This window comes from Camponotus vicinus, unplaced genomic scaffold (genome assembly GCF_025532165.1).
Source record: "Camponotus vicinus isolate PSW18456_S1 unplaced genomic scaffold, iyCamVici1.0 SCAF_4, whole genome shotgun sequence".
NCBI lineage: Eukaryota > Metazoa > Arthropoda > Insecta > Hymenoptera > Formicidae > Camponotus > Camponotus vicinus.
In genome coordinates this window covers 22,687,919-22,709,731 of record NW_028141976.1, presented here as the reverse complement: position 1 = coordinate 22,709,731, position 21,813 = coordinate 22,687,919, and the positions used below count along the sequence as shown (strand labels likewise).

General features: G+C 33.9%; 1 protein-coding gene across 5 annotated transcripts; it reads right to left on the bottom strand.

The window, feature by feature from the left end:
* Positions 1 to 5,969: 5,969 nt before the first annotated feature.
* Positions 5,970 to 21,689, bottom strand: LOC145969701 (uncharacterized). 5 transcript variants are annotated; one of them, XM_083095889.1, is made up of 12 exons: positions 21,455 to 21,688; positions 20,521 to 20,577; positions 19,676 to 19,816; positions 18,906 to 19,034; positions 18,617 to 18,783; positions 18,254 to 18,470; positions 15,356 to 18,166; positions 14,881 to 15,261; positions 12,201 to 14,777; positions 11,275 to 11,395; positions 10,730 to 11,085; positions 5,970 to 10,342 (listed from the first exon to the last, which is right to left on the bottom strand). In XM_083095889.1, exons 4-12 carry the CDS (start codon positions 19,030 to 19,032, stop codon positions 10,251 to 10,253), a joined length of 6,849 nt encoding a protein of 2,282 aa, XP_082952015.1. In that variant the 5' UTR covers positions 19,033 to 19,034; positions 19,676 to 19,816; positions 20,521 to 20,577; positions 21,455 to 21,688; the 3' UTR covers positions 5,970 to 10,250. The 5 variants fall into 5 exon arrangements, with proteins under 5 accessions (XP_082952015.1, XP_082952014.1, XP_082952013.1 ...); XM_083095888.1 differs by lacking the exon at positions 20,521 to 20,577 and adding an exon at positions 20,390 to 20,472; XM_083095887.1 differs by lacking the exon at positions 20,521 to 20,577.
* Between the last annotated feature and the right edge of the window lie 124 nt (positions 21,690 to 21,813).

Genomic DNA, 21,813 nt, shown 5'->3' with positions numbered 1-21,813 from the left:
GAAACCGCGAGTCGAGAGCGAGCGAGATGACCTATCATCAAAGAATTCCGAAGTCTCTTACAATCGGCTTCTTCACTTCCTCTATCCATTCGCAATTTACGAGATTATAAAGTAAAAACTGAAACTTTTATTTTTTATTTTATCGATATGAAAGTAATTTTAATGAATTATTGAGATTTTTGCGATTAAAATGATATCAAACACGACGTAAATCGGATAATTTTTAATTAGTCTGATAATAAACATTTTGATTATATATATTTAAATACATTTATCCGATTGATACCGTGTTTGATGTTATTTTAATCGCAAAATTTTTATTATTCCATTAAAATTACTCGCATATCCTTATAAATATATCTTAAAATGATTAACTTATTTATTTGTCACAATTTGTCATCGGCCGCTTGCCAGCGGCAGGCTTGATAACGAGATGAACATGACAGTATATGAGTACATAAGAGTGAGTAAAACAGTAACAGAAGCGAGCGAGATAGTAATAGGAGCGAGCGAGATAGTAATAGGAGCGAGCAAGATAGAAATAGCACGAGCAACGAGGACTCGAGCTCGAGAATCGGATTTTTCTTGCGCGCTATTATTTTCCTCTCGCTCGCTCCTATTACTGTCTCGCTCGCTCCTATTATTGTCTCGCTCGTTCTTGTTGCTGTTTCGCTCGCTCTCGATTCTTGGGTCCGCTTATCATTCCGGGCTATCTATCACGACTGCCAAGTGTGACAAAGAAAGCAAGACCATGAGTAGAGAGCGAGCGAGATGACCTATCATCAAAGAGTTCCGAAGTTTCTTACAATCGATTTCTTCGCTTCCTCTCCATTCGCAATTCACGAAAATGTAAACATCTTATAAAATAAAAATTGAAACTTTTATTTTTAATTTCATCGGTTTGAAAGTAATTTTAATGAATTAAAGAGATTTTTGCGATTAAAATGATATCAAACACGACGTAAATCGGGTAATTTTTAATTAGTCTGATAATAAAAATTTTATAATTATATTTAACTAAATTTATGCGATTTATATCGTGTTTGATATTATTTTAATCTCAAAATTCTCATTATTCAATTAAAATTACTTTCAAATGAATAAAAAATGCATTTAATTTTTTGACATATATTCGTGAATATTATAAATGAAGTCTCATGTAAGAAACTTCGGAATCTGCGACATCGGGAATTTTTTCATTATTTATAATAATATATGACTTTAAATTGCCATAAAATAAAAACTAAAGCTTTGATATTTTATTTGATCTTTTTGATTAAAAGGGATTAATGAAATTTTTAAAATTGAAAATTATTCTAATAAAATATTGGGTTTAATGTGATTTCAATCGTAAAAATCAATGTGTACATGTATATAATAAAACTCTTAATTTCTCATAATTATAGTTTTATTTTAATAAATTAATAGTGTCTAATTTAAACTATAATTTTGAAAATAAGACTACATTGTATAAAATATTGCATTGTACTTTACTTAATTTATCTTACTGAACATAACTTTAGAATTAATTTGATTTTTACGATTGAAATCACATTAAACCCAATATTTTATTAGAATAATTTTCAATTTTAAAAATTTCATTAATCCCTTTTAATCAAAAAGATCAAATAAAATATCAAAGCTTTAGTTTTTATTTTATGGCAATTTAAAGTCATATATTATTATAAATAATGAAAAAATTCCCGATGTCGCAGATTCCGAAGTTTCTTACATGAGACTTCATTTATAATATTCACGAATATATGTCAAAAAATTAAATGCATTTTTTATTCATTTGAAAGTAATTTTAATTGAATAATGAGAATTTTGAGATTAAAATAATATCAAACACGATATAAATCGCATAAATTTAGTTAAATATAATTATAAAATTTTTATTATCAGACTAATTAAAAATTACCCGATTTACGTCGTGTTTGATATCATTTTAATCGCAAAAATCTCTTTAATTCATTAAAATTACTTTCAAACCGATGAAATTAAAAATAAAAGTTTCAATTTTTATTTTATAAGATGTTTACATTTTCGTGAATTGCGAATGGAGAGGAAGCGAAGAAATCGATTGTAAGAAACTTCGGAACTCTTTGATGATAGGTCATCTCGCTCGCTCTCTACTCATGGTCTTGCTTTCTTTGTCACACTTGGCAGTCGTGATAGATAGCCCGGAATGATAAGCGGACCCAAGAATCGAGAGCGAGCGAAACAGCAACAAGAACGAGCGAGACAATAATAGGAGCGAGCGAGACAGTAATAGGAGCGAGCGAGAGGAAAATAATAGCGCGCAAGAAAAATCCGATTCTCGAGCTCGAGTCCTCGTTGCTCGTGCTATTTCTATCTTGCTCGCTCCTATTACTATCTCGCTCGCTCCTATTACTATCTCGCTCGCTTCTGTTACTGTTTTACTCACTCTTATGTACTCATATACTGTCATGTTCATCTCGTTATCAAGCCTGCCGCTGGCAAGCGGCCGATGACAAATTGTGACAAATAAATAAGTTAATCATTTTAAGATATATTTATAAGGATATGCGAGTAATTTTAATGGAATAATAAAAATTTTGCGATTAAAATAACATCAAACACGGTATCAATCGGATAAATGTATTTAAATATATATAATCAAAATGTTTATTATCAGACTAATTAAAAATTATCCGATTTACGTCGTGTTTGATATCATTTTAATCGCAAAAATCTCAATAATTCATTAAAATTACTTTCATATCGATAAAATAAAAAATAAAAGTTTCAGTTTTTACTTTATAATCTCGTAAATTGCGAATGGATAGAGGAAGTGAAGAAGCCGATTGTAAGAGACTTCGGAATTCTTTGATGATAGGTCATCTCGCTCGCTCTCGACTCGCGGTTTCGCTGTCGCTCTCGCACTTGACAGGTCGTAAAGATAAGCGGACTCGGCTTCCTCGCGAATGTAAACATCTTATAAAATAAAAACTGAAATTCCTAATTTTTATTTTATCCATTTGAAAGTAATTTTAATGAATTATTGAGATTTTTGCGATTAAAATGATATCAAACACGACGTAAATCGGATAATTTTTAATTGGTCTGATAATAAAAATTTTGATTATATATTTAACTACGTTTATCCGATTGATACCGTGTTTGATGTTATTTTAATCGCAAAATTTTCATTATTCCATTAAAATTACTTCTATACCCTTATAAATATATCTTAAAATAATTAACTTATTTATTTGTCATAATTTGTCATCGGCCGCTTGCCAGCGGCAGATTTGATAACGAGATGAGCATGACAGTATATGAGTACGTAAGAGCGAGTGAAACAATAACAGAAGCGAGCGAGATAGTAATAGGAGCGAGCGAGAGAGAAATAGTATGCCAGGCTGCAAGAAAGACTCGATTTCCGAGTCTTCGTTGCTCGTGCTATTGCTATCTCGTTCGCTCTTATTGCCATTTCGCTCTCTCTTATTACCTTCTCGCTTGCTCACATAACTCCCGTATACGCTACACACGCGCGCGCACGCACGCACGCACGCACGCACGCACGCACGCACGCACGCACGCACGCACGCACGCACGCACGCACGCACGCACGCACGCACGCACGCACGCACGCACGCACGCACGCACGCACGCACGCACGCACGCACGCACGCACGCGCGCACACACACACACACACACACACACACACACACACACACACATAACTATATATATATATATATATATATATATATATATATATATATATATATATAAAACTTTGCTCACTTGAAATATCTACGCTATTTTTACAGATATGAAAAAATTGTAATTACGAAAATTGTACGATTAAAAGGACCATGATATGCTAGTAATATTGTTTTCGTAAGTGGAAGCGTTTTAGAAATTTCAAGATTATCTTCATATTCTTTAATGGAACCATCCTAATTTTTTTATATAAATCGATTCTTCGCAATATTCCGTGTAAAAAGTTATAAAGATAGTATAGTCAAAAATTGAACAGTTAACGAGATATTTGATTCTTTAAGTTGACATAATTTTATATAAATTATAAAATATCTGATAAAATGTTCATTTTTCGATTATTTTACTTTAATAATTTTATGTATAGAATAATAAGAGGAATCAGTTAATGTAAAAAAAACATATAATTGTTCTTCAGAAAAAATATGTCGCTGCACTCATTGCAAATTCATATATCAAAAAAAAAAATGTATATATATATATAGAGAGAGAGAGAGAGAGAGAGAGAGAGAGTGAGAGGATCGCAAATTCGTCATTTCTCATTTATATTAAAATTTATTTGATATACGTAAGCACCTTGCTATACAGCACTGGTGCTACCGACATTTTGTGCACATAGCACGGAATAGAACCAAAAATTGTGCACCTTATATGTTACCCTCTGAGAACATTCGTGCACCTTGGCTTCGTAGTTTAGGTGCACGTTTTTAAGGTCCACAGAGGGCGTATCGCTTTCAGGGATCACCTAAAAGCGGGCCATGACACCTCTCATTCTTCTCTCTGTCAGGGGCATGGCCGCTCTCAGGCTTCTCTCTGACTAACGTCTCCGACTTACGCATACGACTTTGTCGGAAACAGTTACGACATCTTTGTGCTCAGGCCCTAACTCAATCGTTGATTAAAGGGTTGCCAACATGACAAAATAATTCAGTGTGACCAATTGTATTTCTAACAATATATAGAAAGAAGCCAATATAATTGTAGAAATACTTTTGTCATGTTGGCAACCCTTTAATCAACGATTGAGTTAATCGGAGTTTGGTCGAAGCGGCCCTCAGGGTGCGGTCCCATGGAGCATATTACGATACGCGCGTATCGGGCGTATTGAAAATCTGACCAATCGCAGACGTAACTTTCGCGTATCACAAACAGCGGAACATCTGCGATTGGTCAGATTTTCAATACGTCCGATACGCGCGTATCGTAATACGCTCCATGGGACCGCACCCTCAGTCTTCTCTCTGTCTACCTGTTTAGTGATCTCTTAGTGTCCCTAAAAGATATCTTCTAGGGACACTAGTGATCTCTGAAAGTGATGCGCCCTCTGTGGACATAAAAACATGGACATGAACTACTGTCTATGAATGTTCTCAGTGGATAACATGCACATAATGTGCACAATTTCTGGTTGTGTTCTATGCTTTAAAGTGTTTATACAAACACTAACATATTTATTAGAATTAATCAAAATTATTTTATCTGTGATAATGTGTAATTTTGAATAGTAATAAAAAAGTACATGTTATGCAAATGTAATAAATACTTTTTTTCTATTTTTGACATTCTTCAAGATGGATTAGATGGAGTATACAAACAAATTTATAATTAAAAAACAGCTAAATATGTATAAAAATTTTAAAATAATTGAAAATAGATATAAAAATTGTAACAATTCGGATACAAATCGCATAAAGTGTAAGGATAAAAAAGTCTATATGAAAAATATATTAATATATTGTATATTATATATTGTAATATTCTGTATATATATATGCTATGCATTTTTCTCTCTTTCATATATTACAAAACAAAATACTATTTCATTTTTTTATATTATATTTTTAAAATATTTTATAAAAAAATTTAAATGTATTATTGTATTTGATAATTCTAGAAAACAGAATGCAAAATTAATAGCCAAAAATAAGATATAGTCAATCCTGTTACTGTATTGTGTGAAATATGGTGTAATATTAATTGCGCACAATTGTAATAATTAAAAATATTTTTTAACTCTTCTAAATTATTACCATAAAATGTATTTTTTCTTGGAAAAGTAAATATCTCGATTAAATTATTCCGTAAATGAGATAATGTGATCATGTTCGATAGAAAAATAAAAATATAATTTATATACGTGTGTAATTATATGTAACTTATATACGTGCCCGCGCGCGCTACAATTTTATGTGTTTATTTTTAATTAAAACAAAGTAAATTGTTCGTTGAAAATGGGTAAAATGTAATATAAAACAAACAAATGCATTTTTTTATAACATATTTTCATTGTCTTATAAGTCTATGGTAATTAATAATTAATAACAAGAAAAAAAACCTTTTTCATCAATGTGTGTCTACAGTAATTATTAAAAGATACAATTAGCAAATTACTATGTTGTGTATTCATTTTGTGTAATAATAGGTAATAATATAATTGTAATATTTTTTCTCCGTAATCATAGCGCGATATCTCTCACGTGCTCAATCATTTCTACAAATATAATATGGTATCTAATTCTTTATTTCATGGAGATATGTATATATATATAGTAGATATATACATATATATATATCTCTACTTAGATTATTATCAATCGGTTTCTTCTTTTTTACTGCTATTTATATATATATATATATATATGTATATTATATAACCAAATACTAAAAATACAAATGTTTTGCATATAGCAGGTTTTAAAGTCATCAAACCCCTTATCTGGTGATCTTAAAACACACATCCATATACATAATATATTTGCAGCTTTGCCTACAAAATTAAGGAGCTCGTCAAGCGACTATTAATAATATATAAACAGGCATAAAGTGATCATTTATTATCGGTGTAATTCTCGTAGATTGCGCGGAGATGGTAGCATGTAAACTTTACACCCTTTACAAACCACAATATCAATAGCAATTATTTATTGAGCTTTTCACACTTATACGACTTCTCCAATTGTTGAATGCCAACAGCTATCCGACATCTGATCTTTGGCGCATTATTAATTGCTCTTACATGCATATATATACATATACATATGTATATATATATGTATAATCATGCATATACTCACACAAACATACATACAAAGATACACTCATGTGATTATACGGCAGAGATACTTTAAAAGCTCCTTAATTATGCGAGCGCGCTAAATATTCGCTTATACTTAAGATATTCATATTTACACAAAGACCTCATTTTATAGTCTATACAATCATATAAATGTAATATTCAATGATAAAATTGTAACATAATAATGCCTAGCTTATCTATCTAATGTGAAAGAGAATATTTTACACATCAAAATTACAATATTTTTTTCAATTATTCTTGTATATTCTGCAATATTAAATTACTATATATTACACTCGATCCTATTTATGTTATAGGATACGAATTAAATCAAACGCGCAAGTCGTGTACCCATTTCTTCATGGTATTATATACAATCAGGTTGTAATTTCCCATCCGAGTAAAATAAGTATATTATTATGTACAATAGATAGATCCAGCAGTGTCTAATAGAAATAAAGTTTGATAAACAAGCAATATTTTCTAATCAAATAACTTAAATTCATATTGAAAGTAGGAAATAAATTCAACGAAACTATAACCCAAGACGCAGTCTCTTTCTGTAATTTGTTGGGTATAGAGATCGATGAAAATCTCTCCTATTTTAAATATCATTAAATTCGGTATTTATTACTAGCATGAGAGAAGCATTTTTTTTCTATTAAAGTGCCGCCTGGTAGCCATCGAACCTTTGGGAGAAAAAAGTATTGATCAGAAAATTTGTATGCATACTATATAATTGAGCACTGCACTTATCATACTTTGTACATTCTATGCTTGTAACAATTATATAGCAATAATCCTTCTTTATCATATAATAAATATTTACTTGGTCTGTGATAAAAAAATCGCATATTTTTTTTTGTACAAAATCATGTATATTCAAAAATGATCGTGATAAAATTGAGTGTAGCTTTTGATCCACAAGTTTTTAACACACATACATCGACTATAGTATAATTTATAATCATAATCACACAGATCAATATTCTATATATATGGATGTATTTAGAACATTTATCTGAGCGTATACTTAAAGCTTTCATCAAAGCTGACAGAATATTTAACACAGATATTCTGAAGTTGGTAGAAAATTAAGGGATATTTAAAGAACATAACTAAGATAAATAATTAAAATTAATTAATTATTAATATTTATAAATGAATAAAGTATTATTTACTAAACAATATTTTAAATTTCTGCTGCTTGAAAAGTTAATTATCAGAATTGCATAATGGATTTATGAAATGTTTGGACAGTGCTACACAATGATGACTACTCAGGCTTAGCTAGAAATGTAAATTCTCAACACCACATGCGTAATACACACAGCCACATACACACTTTACACATCATACATACTTTAGCTTTCTCTCTCTCTATGTGTGTAAGTTATATTTATACAATATAAAACTAGATTATCTGTCCACAAAAACAATAATCGATATAAATCACATACATAGATCTTGTATATACGTATGCACATATAATTCAATGTAGTTCTAAATTTGTATAAGAAGAATAAGTATATTTTAATTACATGAACGCGAGAGAATAATTATAATAATAATGACAATTACGATTTTTATTTTTGCACGATATACTTTAATTATTACTAATTTAATAAAAATTTAAACAGTTTCTATATATACACAATAGGGAGAAAGGGTGTGCTTTGTCCATCTTTACAAGAAATTATTTACAAAATATATTCATTCATATATTACCTATATCAAATTAACATTGTATTAATTAGTTTTCTTATAATAGTTATTCTTATCATCTTCGCATCTTTATGCATATCTTCCAACGTTCACTGTGTATATGTTCATATTTCATGAATAAAATAAATCTTTTTTTAAAAATTCTATACCCCGATATTTTTGAATATTATATAACTCAAGACGAACTTCTTACTGAAAGACCATGTTTGACGAGTTTGAAAAATGAAAACATATAATAATGTAATTACAAACTTAATTGCTAGATTGTTGATTAAAAGAAATATACACACGTTTCTGTAATTATAAATATGAATAACAGTTTTCACATTTGTCATTGTTCTTATTACATCAATGTATAAATTCATTATTCTCAATATTCAAGATGTAACAATTCTCAATATATCCAAAATGCAATCATGTGATATATAATTGTCCAAATATTAGACCAACATCTCAAACGTTTTTATCTTTTGCATAGATAAGTACGAAAGTATGTTACTACTATCTTGAGTTTACAATATATGACAAAAACTAATTCGTGCGACAAATTCGTATGATACCGTTACTTTATATATATATATATATGTGTGTGTGTGTGTGTGTGTGTGTGTGTGTGTGCACACTGTGCTTATACACATGCATGTATAGAAAACTTTTATAACAAATAAATGACACACAATAAATAAATATGTATACACAAATTAGAGATATGTTTTAACAGAGTCTATCAGCAAAGTCGTCAGAGTAGCAATCTATAAGCCCCACCAGTTACCATAAATTTATCCACATATTTATAAATATGTATTTTACTTACGGCAGTACAGTCAAATTCCCGTTTTTGACACTTAAAAAATTTGGACTTTCTTTTACCGCTACTATTTTGTAGTGATACAATGAACGAAAGAAATTGAATATGAGAGAAGATGATACTCGAAACATAAATAGTTCTAATTTTCTTAAATCTTTCTAAAGCTAACTTGAATTTCCTTGTTTTACATCTAACAGACGATAACGTTAGAAAATTGCACATTGAAGAATGAAATTTAGTTATTGAGAATAGAATGACACATCTGACTGGTAAAAGAAAGTTACATACAATCTCTCGGCAGTTTTGAATTAGTTCAGTTACTTAGATTATAGTATATAATGCGTTGTGAGCAAGTAAAATCTGAGTAACTAAACTTTGCTGTTTATAGGAGTACAACATAAATGAAAACGCTAGACGGTGAAAGAAAAAAATTAAAGTAGATTGCTTTTATTTTGTTCGCTATTCTTAAACATTTAAGAACATAACAATTAATAATTAATGATTTATTAAATATACAAAACTCTCTTTAAATGTCACAACAACATAATTCTTATAAGCTATAGAGAAAAGAAAAAGATGGAAAGAAAGAGAAAAGAAAAAATGTGAAGAACGAGCAAGAAAAAAATTGGAAAGTACTATCTTTCATGTATGACTAACTTAACTAGCAGCCAACAAATGTTTTATAGCACAAAATGCTTTCACACACCGTCTAGCATTTCTTTTTTGACACAATACTCCCGATACATATACAGCAACGTTGTGCGCTGTGACGCATACAGTTTCACCAGGTGGGATCCAGCCACACGGCGATCAAATACCCGTTTATGTCGGATTTACAATCAGACAGATGATAGGCCTTGACGAGCGACGGTAGCTAATCACTGTCAAGGTCACTTCCCGAAGGTCATTTGTTTTCTCGGGATATTCGCCTCCGTTTCGCTTGCTCCGCCGTCTCCGCTGTTACTAAAACAATGTTTGCCCGCTGTACGAGATGTTTTCAATTAAAATAGTATGCAAAACATACAGCTAACATCTATAATCATTATCTTTTATATTTGATGTAAATTTTTTTATATTTGATATAACATGCTAAAAATTATGGGAAAAAAGCAGCATAGGATTAAAAAAAAACTCTGCATATAATTTGAGTAATAAATTTTATATATATATATAATTTTATATATATATGTGTGTGTGTGTGTGTGTGTGTGTGTTTACATGCGCGCGCGCGCGTGTGTAAAATATTTCCTAAGAATATAAACAACGTGCTTATCGAGAAATAATGAATTGACACTTGCAATCTCTAAAAATTGAATATAATCGAGTGTCTTTTATAGATGAGCTATTTTAAAATAAATCGCTTACATACCAGCACCACTACGAGTTTTCCTTCTGTTAATATCGTCTGAGGTTCTAGACGCACCCCTAGTATTGCTTGCTGGTGTAGCTAGCGGTGAAGCTGTATTCTGCCGTACAGATCTTCTTGTCGTTACTTCGCCCACAGACTCGTTGCTAGATACAGAAGTGCCTCGTAATCTCTCCTTCCCGACAGTAACTGCCGCCGTCGTCGTCGCCACCACCGCAGCTGTCATCGTCGTCGTCATCGTCGTCGTCATCGTCGTTGTCATCGTAGTCATCGTAATCATCGTCGTCGTCGTCGTCGTCATCGTCGCCATAGCCGTACTCGGCTGCTTGGTAGTTAATAAACGGCTCTCTCTTTGCACTCTATTATTGGCATTGAAATTTAATATATTACTGGAATTAATTTGACTGCCAGAAACAGCTGTAGCTTAAACTCGCTCTAAAGTAATAAAAGCTTATCTTATGTAGTAAAACTCTCAAATCTCTGAGATTCTTTTTCTTTTTTATTTTTATTTTTTGGGCTTCATAAAAGAATGCATCAGTGTTGCTTACTTTTGATCTTTAGGCTTTGGGGAAGCAGCGGATGTTTCATCTGACAATTGAACTCTTGCTTTTCCTACAGATTCAATCAATGGTTCGTCATCAGACGAATCTACTTCTACCACAATGGGACCTAAAAATATGAAAAAACGCTCATGTCACATAAGTCTGGCCCAAGTATTATGTATCAGACAAGTATGAGAGACAGATGAATTAGAAGCATACATTAAAATGAAATTGAGAGGTAGTTAAATACTGCAATATTTAAAATCAGTCTCATTTCAATAAATTATTAATTTGAATTATATTTATGCATAGTTGATTTAACAGTTTCCATTATTATAAGTTTAATTTTCTATCTTTCTCTTTCACGATTTTAGTACAATAGTTCTCGATATCAATAAATCTTTTTAGTATGTCTTAATTTGCATATAAACAGTCCTGTTTTTGGCAGTCCTTAATTTGTTACATATATAAAATCTATAGATCTATATACAGATCTAAAATCATTATATAATAATACAGAGTGTCCACCTACCACATTAGCTGATAATGAGAAATTCCGTAGTGAATTCAGGATTTCCTTAGCGAAAATTTTATGAAAGATTATTTGGTTTGTTATATTTTAATATAATGTAATACATGCTTATTATGTGAGAAGGATAAATTGTAATTTTGTTTAAATCTTCATAAAATTAGATAATTATTCCATAAGATTTTCGCTATAAAAATATTCATGCATCTTCAAGTTTGTAAAAAAAAATCAATCATTACTTGATGCGCTAACAACTAAACAGTCTGTATATGTAGGAAGATATGTGGATAAAAAAATCAAGAAAGATAACTCAGATAAAAAAAAAGTTTATAAAAAAAAGAAACTCATCAACATAATACTATCTACACAAGGAGAAATAGTAGCATAAGAAATAAATAAACACCTTTCTTAGCTTTTGTCAATATGTTGAACCCCTTCTTTGATTGCTCTTCCTTGCCAGGCACTTGTTTCTTTATAGAACCAGCTTCTTCTACACCCATGCAAGCTTTAATAAGTTCTGCTGCATTCTCTGAGCATTTCCGTTTACCTGGTCTTGGCTGTGGATCGTCGGCTGTGCTCGATGCAACGGAACTCTCGCTTTCTTGTCTTTTCCGTTTTCCTATTTTTATTGTCGCGTTAGGAGACAGTTTTGATACCGCCAGTTTCGGACTTGCTTTCGCGTAGGGTGATATACTACGGCGTTCCTCTAATTTGTTAGGACCGTGGGGGCTGCTTTTTGGAGTTTTTGCAATATCCGGACTATTCAACTTTTGCGACCTGGTTCTTAATGATCTCTTCTCATTGTTATCGTTTGGAATATCTATTAGAAGCTGTTCCAGCAATGACTTGGGCGGTCTCTTGATATATTCCTCCGAATTGTTAGAGTTTAGCCTTTCCACAAAATGTCCCTCATCGTTATCCTCTATGCATATGATATCCTGCCGTCCCTCGAGTTCCTGTTTCCTTCTGCGTTTACGCTTGAGATGTTCCACATCGCTAGAATCCACTTCAGGATTCTGTGCTGCCGGACTTGGAGTTTCGTCTCGTTGCAGAACAACGGGATTGGAATACGTGTACAATGGTGGTGTAATCCTAATAGGTTGCGGATCTTCGCCGAGAGGTGACTGGATACCACCTACGCTCAAATCGCTCGAATCATTAACCATCTTTTTGACTAAATCGTCTGTCACTTTTTGTAGATTTACAGAAGATTCTCTGAGCATGATCTGACTCTGGTGACTTTGTACATTACACTTCTGATTTTGTTCGGTGCACGTTTCTAACTTGACGGATTTTGTATTCAGTGAAATGTTACCATTTTTTGAAACCTCGAACCGATCAGTTTGCCTAGTATCGTCCACTTTTACGTTAATTTTAGATTCGACTTTGATTTCTAGATTGCAATTCTCATTGTTCGAGCAAGAATTATCCGTCGCCGTATTAGTATTGTTTGCGAGCACACTATCGAGTTTTATCGTGTCAACTTTACTATAAGCAACGTGATTTTGTATTATAGGCACACCATCATTATTATTATTGTTATTGTTATTATTATTATTATTCTGTCCATGAGGTTCATCACTTAATCTAATTGCACTGTTACTTTCTACAATCGCTTTCGTACTGTCTTCAGATACGCTTTCCGCAGCTCTCGATTCTTCATGCTTAGAGTTTGCCTTACCCTGATCATTTTGGTTAACAGTACTCTCTAATTTAACACTAGAACTATCCTTATCAGAAAAATCTTTTGCTTGTTGATGTGCACATTGCAATAAGTTATTATCACTATTCATACTGCTGGTTATAGATGCTGTCACAACAGTCATTGTTCCCGTCACTAAAGGACTGGACACACTTTTGTCATTACTTCCTATATCTAAACTAGCCATCAAATCACTTTGTCCAGTTCTCGGAATTGTCGACGATTTTTCACTAGACACATTCTTTGTGTCATGCTCACCGGAGTTTGATATATTGCGATTTAACTGGTTTTCAAGATAACTCGCTACAGACACAGGACTTAACCTTTGCGGGCCACTGGACTTGAGAAGTTCCGAATGGGAATTTGAACACATATCACTACTACTAGTTGAGGAAGGCACGTTCTTATTGGTGGTTGATAAGGTGGGTTCCCCCTGTATTACATTCTTGGCGCTGCTCTGTGTCACTGATTCGATTGCCGATGCCGGCCTATGCAAAGGTGACTCCCCTTGGTTTGGTGATTTTTCCGAAAGAGCATCCATCGACTCGATGCCCGAATCTTCGCCGCCCCCGCTGCTGCCGACTCTTTCGATATTCGCGTCAACACCGATCCCAATAGGTACTGTTGTATTTTCGAGTAACTTTTGCTTCACCTTTGCTTCAGTCACGTTTATCTCACCGATAGGCAAGATCGGCTTAGTTGCAGGTGTATCAATGTTCTGGGATCTAGAAACTTGGTCCACCGAATTACCGATTACTGTATTACCTGATGTAGTCTTCAATAAACTAATTCTTTGTGACGCGTTATCTATTTTGCTATCTGTCGTCGGTCTATCGATTTGTTGTTTTACAACATGGTTTTGAATTGTCTTCTTATGACTAAAACTCAACTGTTCGACTGTTTTATTGTGTCTATTCATAATGGAATTTGCTTCACTTTTGGCAACCATATGATTTTTTAGTTGCTGACCGATATTTTGACTTTTGACAGTGGCGATATAATTCTCCCTATCGGATTTACACTTGACAGAAAGTATTCTTGCCATAGGTGATTGAGAATTTTTTGTTGTAGTTTCTGTGTGTACAGGTATCTTATTACCAGGGTTGTTAGATGTACTTCTAGAGTCGCCCTGTTGCGCCGATGAATTTGTCGATTTTAAACCAGAATCGCTCTCGAAGGATAGACTGACATTTGTTTTTACACTTGGTACTGTATTTCCAGAACATTCAGAAACTGCCTTCTGACTATTAAAATGTGTAACTTCTGTATTTGGAGATTCTACAACATATTCAATAGTTAATTATTCCATATATACCTTTACACATAAATATATAAATTTTATAACTGCTATATTAAAATAGAAAAAAATATATATTTTTACCTCCTAAATGCAGATCTTTTTCATCAATTAAACTTAATCGCCTTCTCTTGTCTTGATTTATTAAGTCTTTCTTCATACCATTAAGTTCTGTTAATCTGGGAGCAACACTAGTCAATGAATTACTTTTTTCAATTGCTGATTTATTAATGTCGCTATCGCTTGTTCTCCGAATTTCGCCAACTTTCTTGACTGTATTAAAATCACTTCCAGTTAAAAGTGAGTCTGATTTTTTTATTGATTGGGTTGTATCACCCTTATAACCAAGCTTTCTCCATTTCATTTGATTATCTAAAATTCGACCTCCTGACAAAAGATTTTGTTCCCGATGTAAACCATCTCCAGATTCCGATTTCTTCTTAGAATCCCTTCTTTTTGTTTTACCTGTAATAAAAACATATTACATATAAATTATTTAATTAGAGGAAAAAAGGATAATTAAATTATATGTAAATATTGAATAGATTTTTTCTCTCACCTCCGCCTATTTTATATTCTTGCATGTGATTTTGTGCATCAAGATCCACTTGACTCTTTGTTAAAACTTGTGGAGTATTTAAAGATTGATTTACAATCGCAGATTTATGCTTTAAGGGAGACGGTATTCTACTATTTAGTGGTATATCATCTACATCGCTGTTTTTACTCGAACATGGCTTAGTAATAGTACCAGTTTGTAGTCGTACGGCATCCACTGGTAGTTCTTGTTTTAAGGCATTGGGTTTGGCCATAACAGTTTGCAGCATATTACCCATTTTGCAAACGGTATTAGCACTGTTTATCATTGTCGAGTTGGACAAAGGTAGTTTTGATGCAGATGATGTGCCTATGATCATACTCAATGGTGATTTCTTTTGCAGCAATCTGTTCCCATCGATACATTCCTTCATCTTCTTCAATTTACCTCTCCTCTTGAGTAAATCACTCTCACCATCGCCCTTCAGAGATTTCTTTTCTTTTTTCCTTTGTACTACTGAAGCGTTACGTCCTCTTAAAGAAATGTGTAACGGAGGCACTCGGAGTGGTTCATCACCGTTTCCTGTACTTGGAACGCCACTTGTGAAAATTTTATTCATGGTTTTATCAGCTTTTCGCATGGGCGGCGTATTTACGAAAGAAACGTCAACTTTGTAAGCCGGTGTAACGGGCTCGGATTTTTCCAATTTTAATCTTAGTTTGATTTTTTCTCCTGGCATCGGACTATGCGCGGTCTCTCTGCTAGATTTTATTCTGCTATGCTTCAAACTTCCTTCGCTGGCCGTCGATTTGGCTGTTGTCTCGGAATCAGATTGATCCGTGTTTGTCGTAGTGTCATTTCTTCTTGAGAAATTGCTGTCCGCATCGTCGTCAGAAAATATGGAGTTTGATCTATCGTTTGATGGAGATGGAAAGGAGAAGAAGTCGTCTTGATTATCTACTGCACTCTCTGGTTCTGAATCTGAACTTTCACTGGGCATCGGTTCCAAGTGTCCTGTTAAAGGATTGATTAAAAATTGTCGTATCTTTCCGGTTGAAGTATATTCCGGTTCTGGTTCCGGATCCTCTTTTTCCGGTTTCGAAGATTCGGACGTTTCCGTTTTAATAACGGGCGACGAAGCAATGCTAGCTGCATTAGAATTACTTATATGAGACCCACATTGAGGAAAGGCACCTGAAACCTGATTCGAGACTGACAGACGTGTGGTGTTGACTTGAGCACCTTGCGGAATAGAATTGCTCTGTGCATTCCATGTGGTCCCATTAGCATTGCTCGTTGAGGGAGACTGATAATTTCTACTGAGGATATTTTGGCTCTGTCCATAACGAAAATCAGTACTCGCGCTAGTATTGATATTCATGTTTTTCACTTGATTGTGATGCAGTTGTTGTTGGACATTGAGAGCCTGATTTGGTTGACTTAAATGCGTTTGCTGCGGGACCGGTTGTCTCGGATAGGGCGACGGGGTTTGTTGACGTTGACTGTTTAAGTAACCTAGCCGTTGTTGCGGGACGCTTAAGCCTATTGTCGAATGTTGTAGCAATTGCTGATTTTGTTGTTGTTGTAATAGTGACTGATTATTAAGAGATGTAGTGTGTAACGACGTGTTTATATTTTGTTGATGAAGTAGAGCTTGCTGCGTCGTCGAGACTTGTGGGACAATTTGTTGATTTATTTGTTGTTGTTGTTGTGTAAGAAGTTGTTGCTGTTGTTGTTGGAGTAATAATTGGCGTTGTTGTAAAGGTGTTCTAATTTGTTGTCCATTTACCGGATGCCTAGCAGAAAGTTGATTCTGCATTTGTATTTGTGAAGCTCTGTAAGATAATTCTGGCCTAATATTGGGAAACTTTTGCTGAGTTTGTACTGGATTGTGTAAAGTCGGCGTAGCTTGCTGTTGCATCTGTCCACTGGGCGGCACTTGATGCACTGCTTGAGGCGGCATCATATTTTGTCCGGTGCTACCGCCGATTACATTAACCGTATGTTGTTGCGATGGAAGTGACGACGGTTGATTAACGTTGACAGTGACGAATGCCGACGATGTAGAAGTTTGAGATAAATCAGGAATAACTGTCGTCGTCGTTGTCGTCGCCGTTCCTCCAATCAAATCTTCATTTCTCAAAGTATCTAAATTTGGTGGCGACTCGTTGGGCGATGGGAGATCTTTCCTTCTAACTGTAGGTTTCTTAGTGGGTCTCATACGATTGGTAAGTCCAGAATTGTCGGTAACAGCCGGTGGTAACATCTTCTGACCAGGTACGACGTTATTTGCATGTGAGCCAGCATCATTTTGTAAAAGATTCACAAGTAATGGACTGGACAGGGCGACTTGATTTCCGCTAACGTTCGAACTCCCTGCCAGATTGGTACTGTTTGGTGACAGACTAGATGTTGTAGCAATCGTCGTGGGCTTGTATTGATTCGTTAATTGTCCAACAGTAACGACCGGTTGAGTGATCGTATGACCGGTCGTCAATGCCGTAACCGCCGCCAAATTTTCCTGAGATGGATACGGCGGCGGCGGTTGCGCATGGTGCTTGAACTGCATCGTATTTTTAATTGTTGTAATCTGCGATTCACGATTGTGTATTGCTTGGGCAGCATGTGTCATACTGGCAAATGGGAAAGGACCATTGTAGTTGTTCCTAGGCGATGCATTGGAATTAGCTACTTGCTGGCTTCCAGAAACACCAACATTGCTCGTTGATGTGGATTGAACTGATTTCGCAAGAAACGGTGGAATAGGATCACAGTCAGTAGGTGCAACTACATTTGGAGAACGAAATTGTGGAGCTTTTTCCGACGATGTTCCTAAAAAAAAAAAAGAAAGAAATTTACATATGTGTAACTCGATTCACTTGTTTTCATCAATTTATTTTATAATTTATGGGAGCTTACCAGCTGCTATTATCTGAGCAACATTGCGTAGTGCTGATGAAATGCTGGTGGAATTATTACTGGGACCAGGCAAAGCAGTTGAAGGATTAGCATCAACAGTAGCTGTATTAGTAACATCGTTTTGTGATTTTGCTCCACCATCTTGTGTAGTTCCAGAATGTAACACAATTTCTTGTGCATCTCCACCAAAGCGACTGGCTATCCTTAAAGATATTACCTGTAGAAAAAAATAATAATATATAAATAATACTTCTTAACTATTTTTTAATCATAAAAATTCACAGAAAATATATTATTATGATAAGATGATATAAGAATATATTGTAAACAAATATATAATTAGATATTTATTATATAAATTACCTGATCTCCTTCGACCTGCACTGAAAGTATGCCTAGTTGTGTAAGCGTTGGAGAGCCTTGAGCTGCTAGCTCTCGAAGTCGCAGAGCAGCTTCTCTGGGTATTGAAAATGTTACTCTGACAGAATTCCATGGTTCTACTTTATTTACTCTTAGTCCATCTCCTGTTTCTATAAATTGTAAAATACATAAATTAAGTATAATCTGTTTATTAATATTATATTATTTAAAAAATACATTATTGATATAAAATGTTGTTTTGAATCATTAAACTTTATATTGATTGGTCTACCTTTGCAAAGCAAAGTGTTAAGACGGTCGACAATAATTTCAAATTTCTGAGGAAATTCTGGATCTGTAAGATCACCCTCGCACGTTACCACCGTCTCAATCAGATCACCATCACTATCTGCCGCCATGACTGTAAAATTCATTATTGATATTATTTTAATAATAATAAATTTATCTTTATGTAATAGAAAATAATAGTAAGTGTATAATATATATATGTGTGTGTGTGTGTATGTGTGTGTGTATAAAATACATAATAATAATAAAAAAATTATTTTCAATGTTTGTTAAGTTTTAAAATGATGAAATAATAGGAAATAATACTAATATAATATTTGTGAATGTGATATTAATAATATAAAAATCAAATTATATATAATACAAAAAAAAATTATAGACATATACAAATTATAGATATATAAAATATTATTAAAAAGAAATTATAAACAGAACTTAATTAAGTTGAAGAAATGTTTATTTGCTTCTCTCTTTCTATCCCCACCTTCCTTTGTTTTCTTTTATTAATGTCATCAAAAAGTTATATATATATATATATATATATATATATATATATATATATATATATATATATTTGTCAGATAAATTTAATTACTCAAAATTACAGAATTTAAGTTTCAATTCTGAAGTTTATTTGATAATGTTCAATAAAATGATAATCAATTATAATAATTATATCTTATTTGAGTTTACCACAAAAGCACAATTTGCATAAAAATCATAATATTTGTATATAATAAAATATATACGTACCAATCACAAATCACATAACTACCCAGAGAGTTTAGGAACGCCTCAGGGTGTTGCTCCAATATGTGTGTGTGATGATGAGATGTCGTGTATCAATTGTACAGCGACAGCCCCAAATCACACCGATACTACTAATCTTGTTTACTGTCAAACAAATTAAAAATTGGAGTAATTAAATTATATAAAAAACAAATTAATTAAAACAAATTCTTGTGTAATATAACATCAATGTACAGTAAATAATATTGTTAAGTAACACTACATTTTCCAAATATATATATATATGTGTGTGTGTGTGTGTGTGTGTGTGTGTGTGTATTAGCAAAATGTAATAATTTGCAATACAACAATATATAAAATTTATATATAATATATAATATATAATATATAATATATTTATATATAAAAATGTATCAATTAAATGTCTCTTCTTTAATCTTTCTAGTGCTTCTAAAAAGATATGTGCGTGTATTTAAATGTATCATGTATCTAATAAAATGCATAAAAACAGCAAGTTTGCATTATATTGCAGAAAAATTTTTAAAACCCAGAATTTTAATTAAATAATATAAACATATCAAATATATATAATATTCGTATATAATGAATTAAAGATAATATAAATTTTTCAACTTTATTCTTGCAACTAGTATTTAGATTATAAATATCAAAACCAAACGATAACGAGAAAAAGAAGGAAAACAATTTTATACATACCATATATTTATATGCCACGAGTCTCTTTAGCACATTATGTGTCAATAATGTAAAATATGACACACACATATATACGCACACATCTTATCAAGAATATCATAATTTTTATAATAATGTACTTAATAATGTACCTGTTACGCGTGTGCACGTACGTTATAATTTTACAAAACATACGGTGAATATAATCTCTATTAAGCGTAAAAAAAAGAAAAAAAAAGAGAAAAATTTTCAAGACAGAATTCACTCATACTTTGTACAGATAATAAATTTAATGACAATGACACAAGAGAGAGAGAGAGACAGAGGACTTTGGCGGAAAGATATTATTTACTATACAATCGATAAGGCTGATAGTGCGAGAACGGCAAGAAAATGACAAAAACATGGGCGCATAAACAAAAAGTGAGGCCAACTAAGCGTTACTAGGTTATAATTTGTGCGCGATTTCCGGGAAAGTCCCGAACGATTTCCGTCCGCGGATCCTGGACGCCGGTGGACCCTCCCGTCGATATTTCGCCGATCGTAAGCGCGCACGTAACCGCGAAGCGATCCCGGATAGGCCGTCTCACCGTTCGCGAACGGCAATTAAAATCCACGGGTGCACAAGCGGCCGCGGGGGCTCCCGTGCGGGCTCGAACAACGTTAGGAAATAGGTTATAGATAGCATTTTTTTAGGTGGGCGCGAAACGCGGACGTGCGCGTCGACGGGGATCGACGGTTTCGTGGCGCGAGACGGCCGTCCCGGCGGTCAACGTAACGATTTTCCTCGAAATAAGGCATCCAGACCATCGGATATCGGGGGGGGGCCCACCATTTTGTCCGTCGGAGGAGGTGTACGTGAAGTGGGCTCAAGCATGCTCAAAGATAGGCACCGTCAAAACCGTCGAAGAATTATTTTTATTCCCGAGCCGCGTTCGTTACGTACGGCGCTTAAACGCGCTCGACTAACGCGGTCGCGCGGATCCGCGGCGGCCCAAACGGACTCGGTCGGAGCGGACCTCGCTTGAGCCGTCGCGCACAGCGCCGATTTGATACCGTATGAACACAGGAAAATTTCAACGTTACCCCATTTCTTTCCGACACTGTGCGGGATTTCACGCGTCCGTACAACACGGAGCCACACCGCCCGGCCACTGATCTTAGTCGGAAACACACCGCGCGGCCCTTATTTCACTCTCGGCACACAGCGCGCGGCAGGGATCGCGAAAAAACTCGACATAATCGCTAATATAAAGAGACAAGTCATAAAACGCCATGAACAATAACAAGGTGCCGCCATTTGCAATGCGTACAACTGACATGCGCAAATCAATCGCGCGGGGCACGCTGGGTACTTTACGAGGCGCGCCATCTTGCCGATCGCTTTGCTTCGTCTATGGTTCTCGTATACGTGATATACGTCCCCTAACCTCGAAACGCTCCCG

Excerpts from the sequence above, each read along its gene's own strand:
- LOC145969701 (XM_083095891.1), bottom strand. The coding sequence starts at position 19,032 with ATGGCGGCAGATAGTGATGGTGATCTGATTGAGACGGTGGTAACGTGC. Across the intron at positions 18,471-18,616 it reads TGCAGGTCGAAGGAGATCAG|GTAATATCTTTAAGGATAGC; the intron begins GTAATTTATATA and ends TTTTTTCTACAG. Across the intron at positions 14,778-14,880 it reads AAAAGATCTGCATTTAGGAG|AATCTCCAAATACAGAAGTT; the intron begins GTAAAAATATAT and ends AATATGTTGTAG.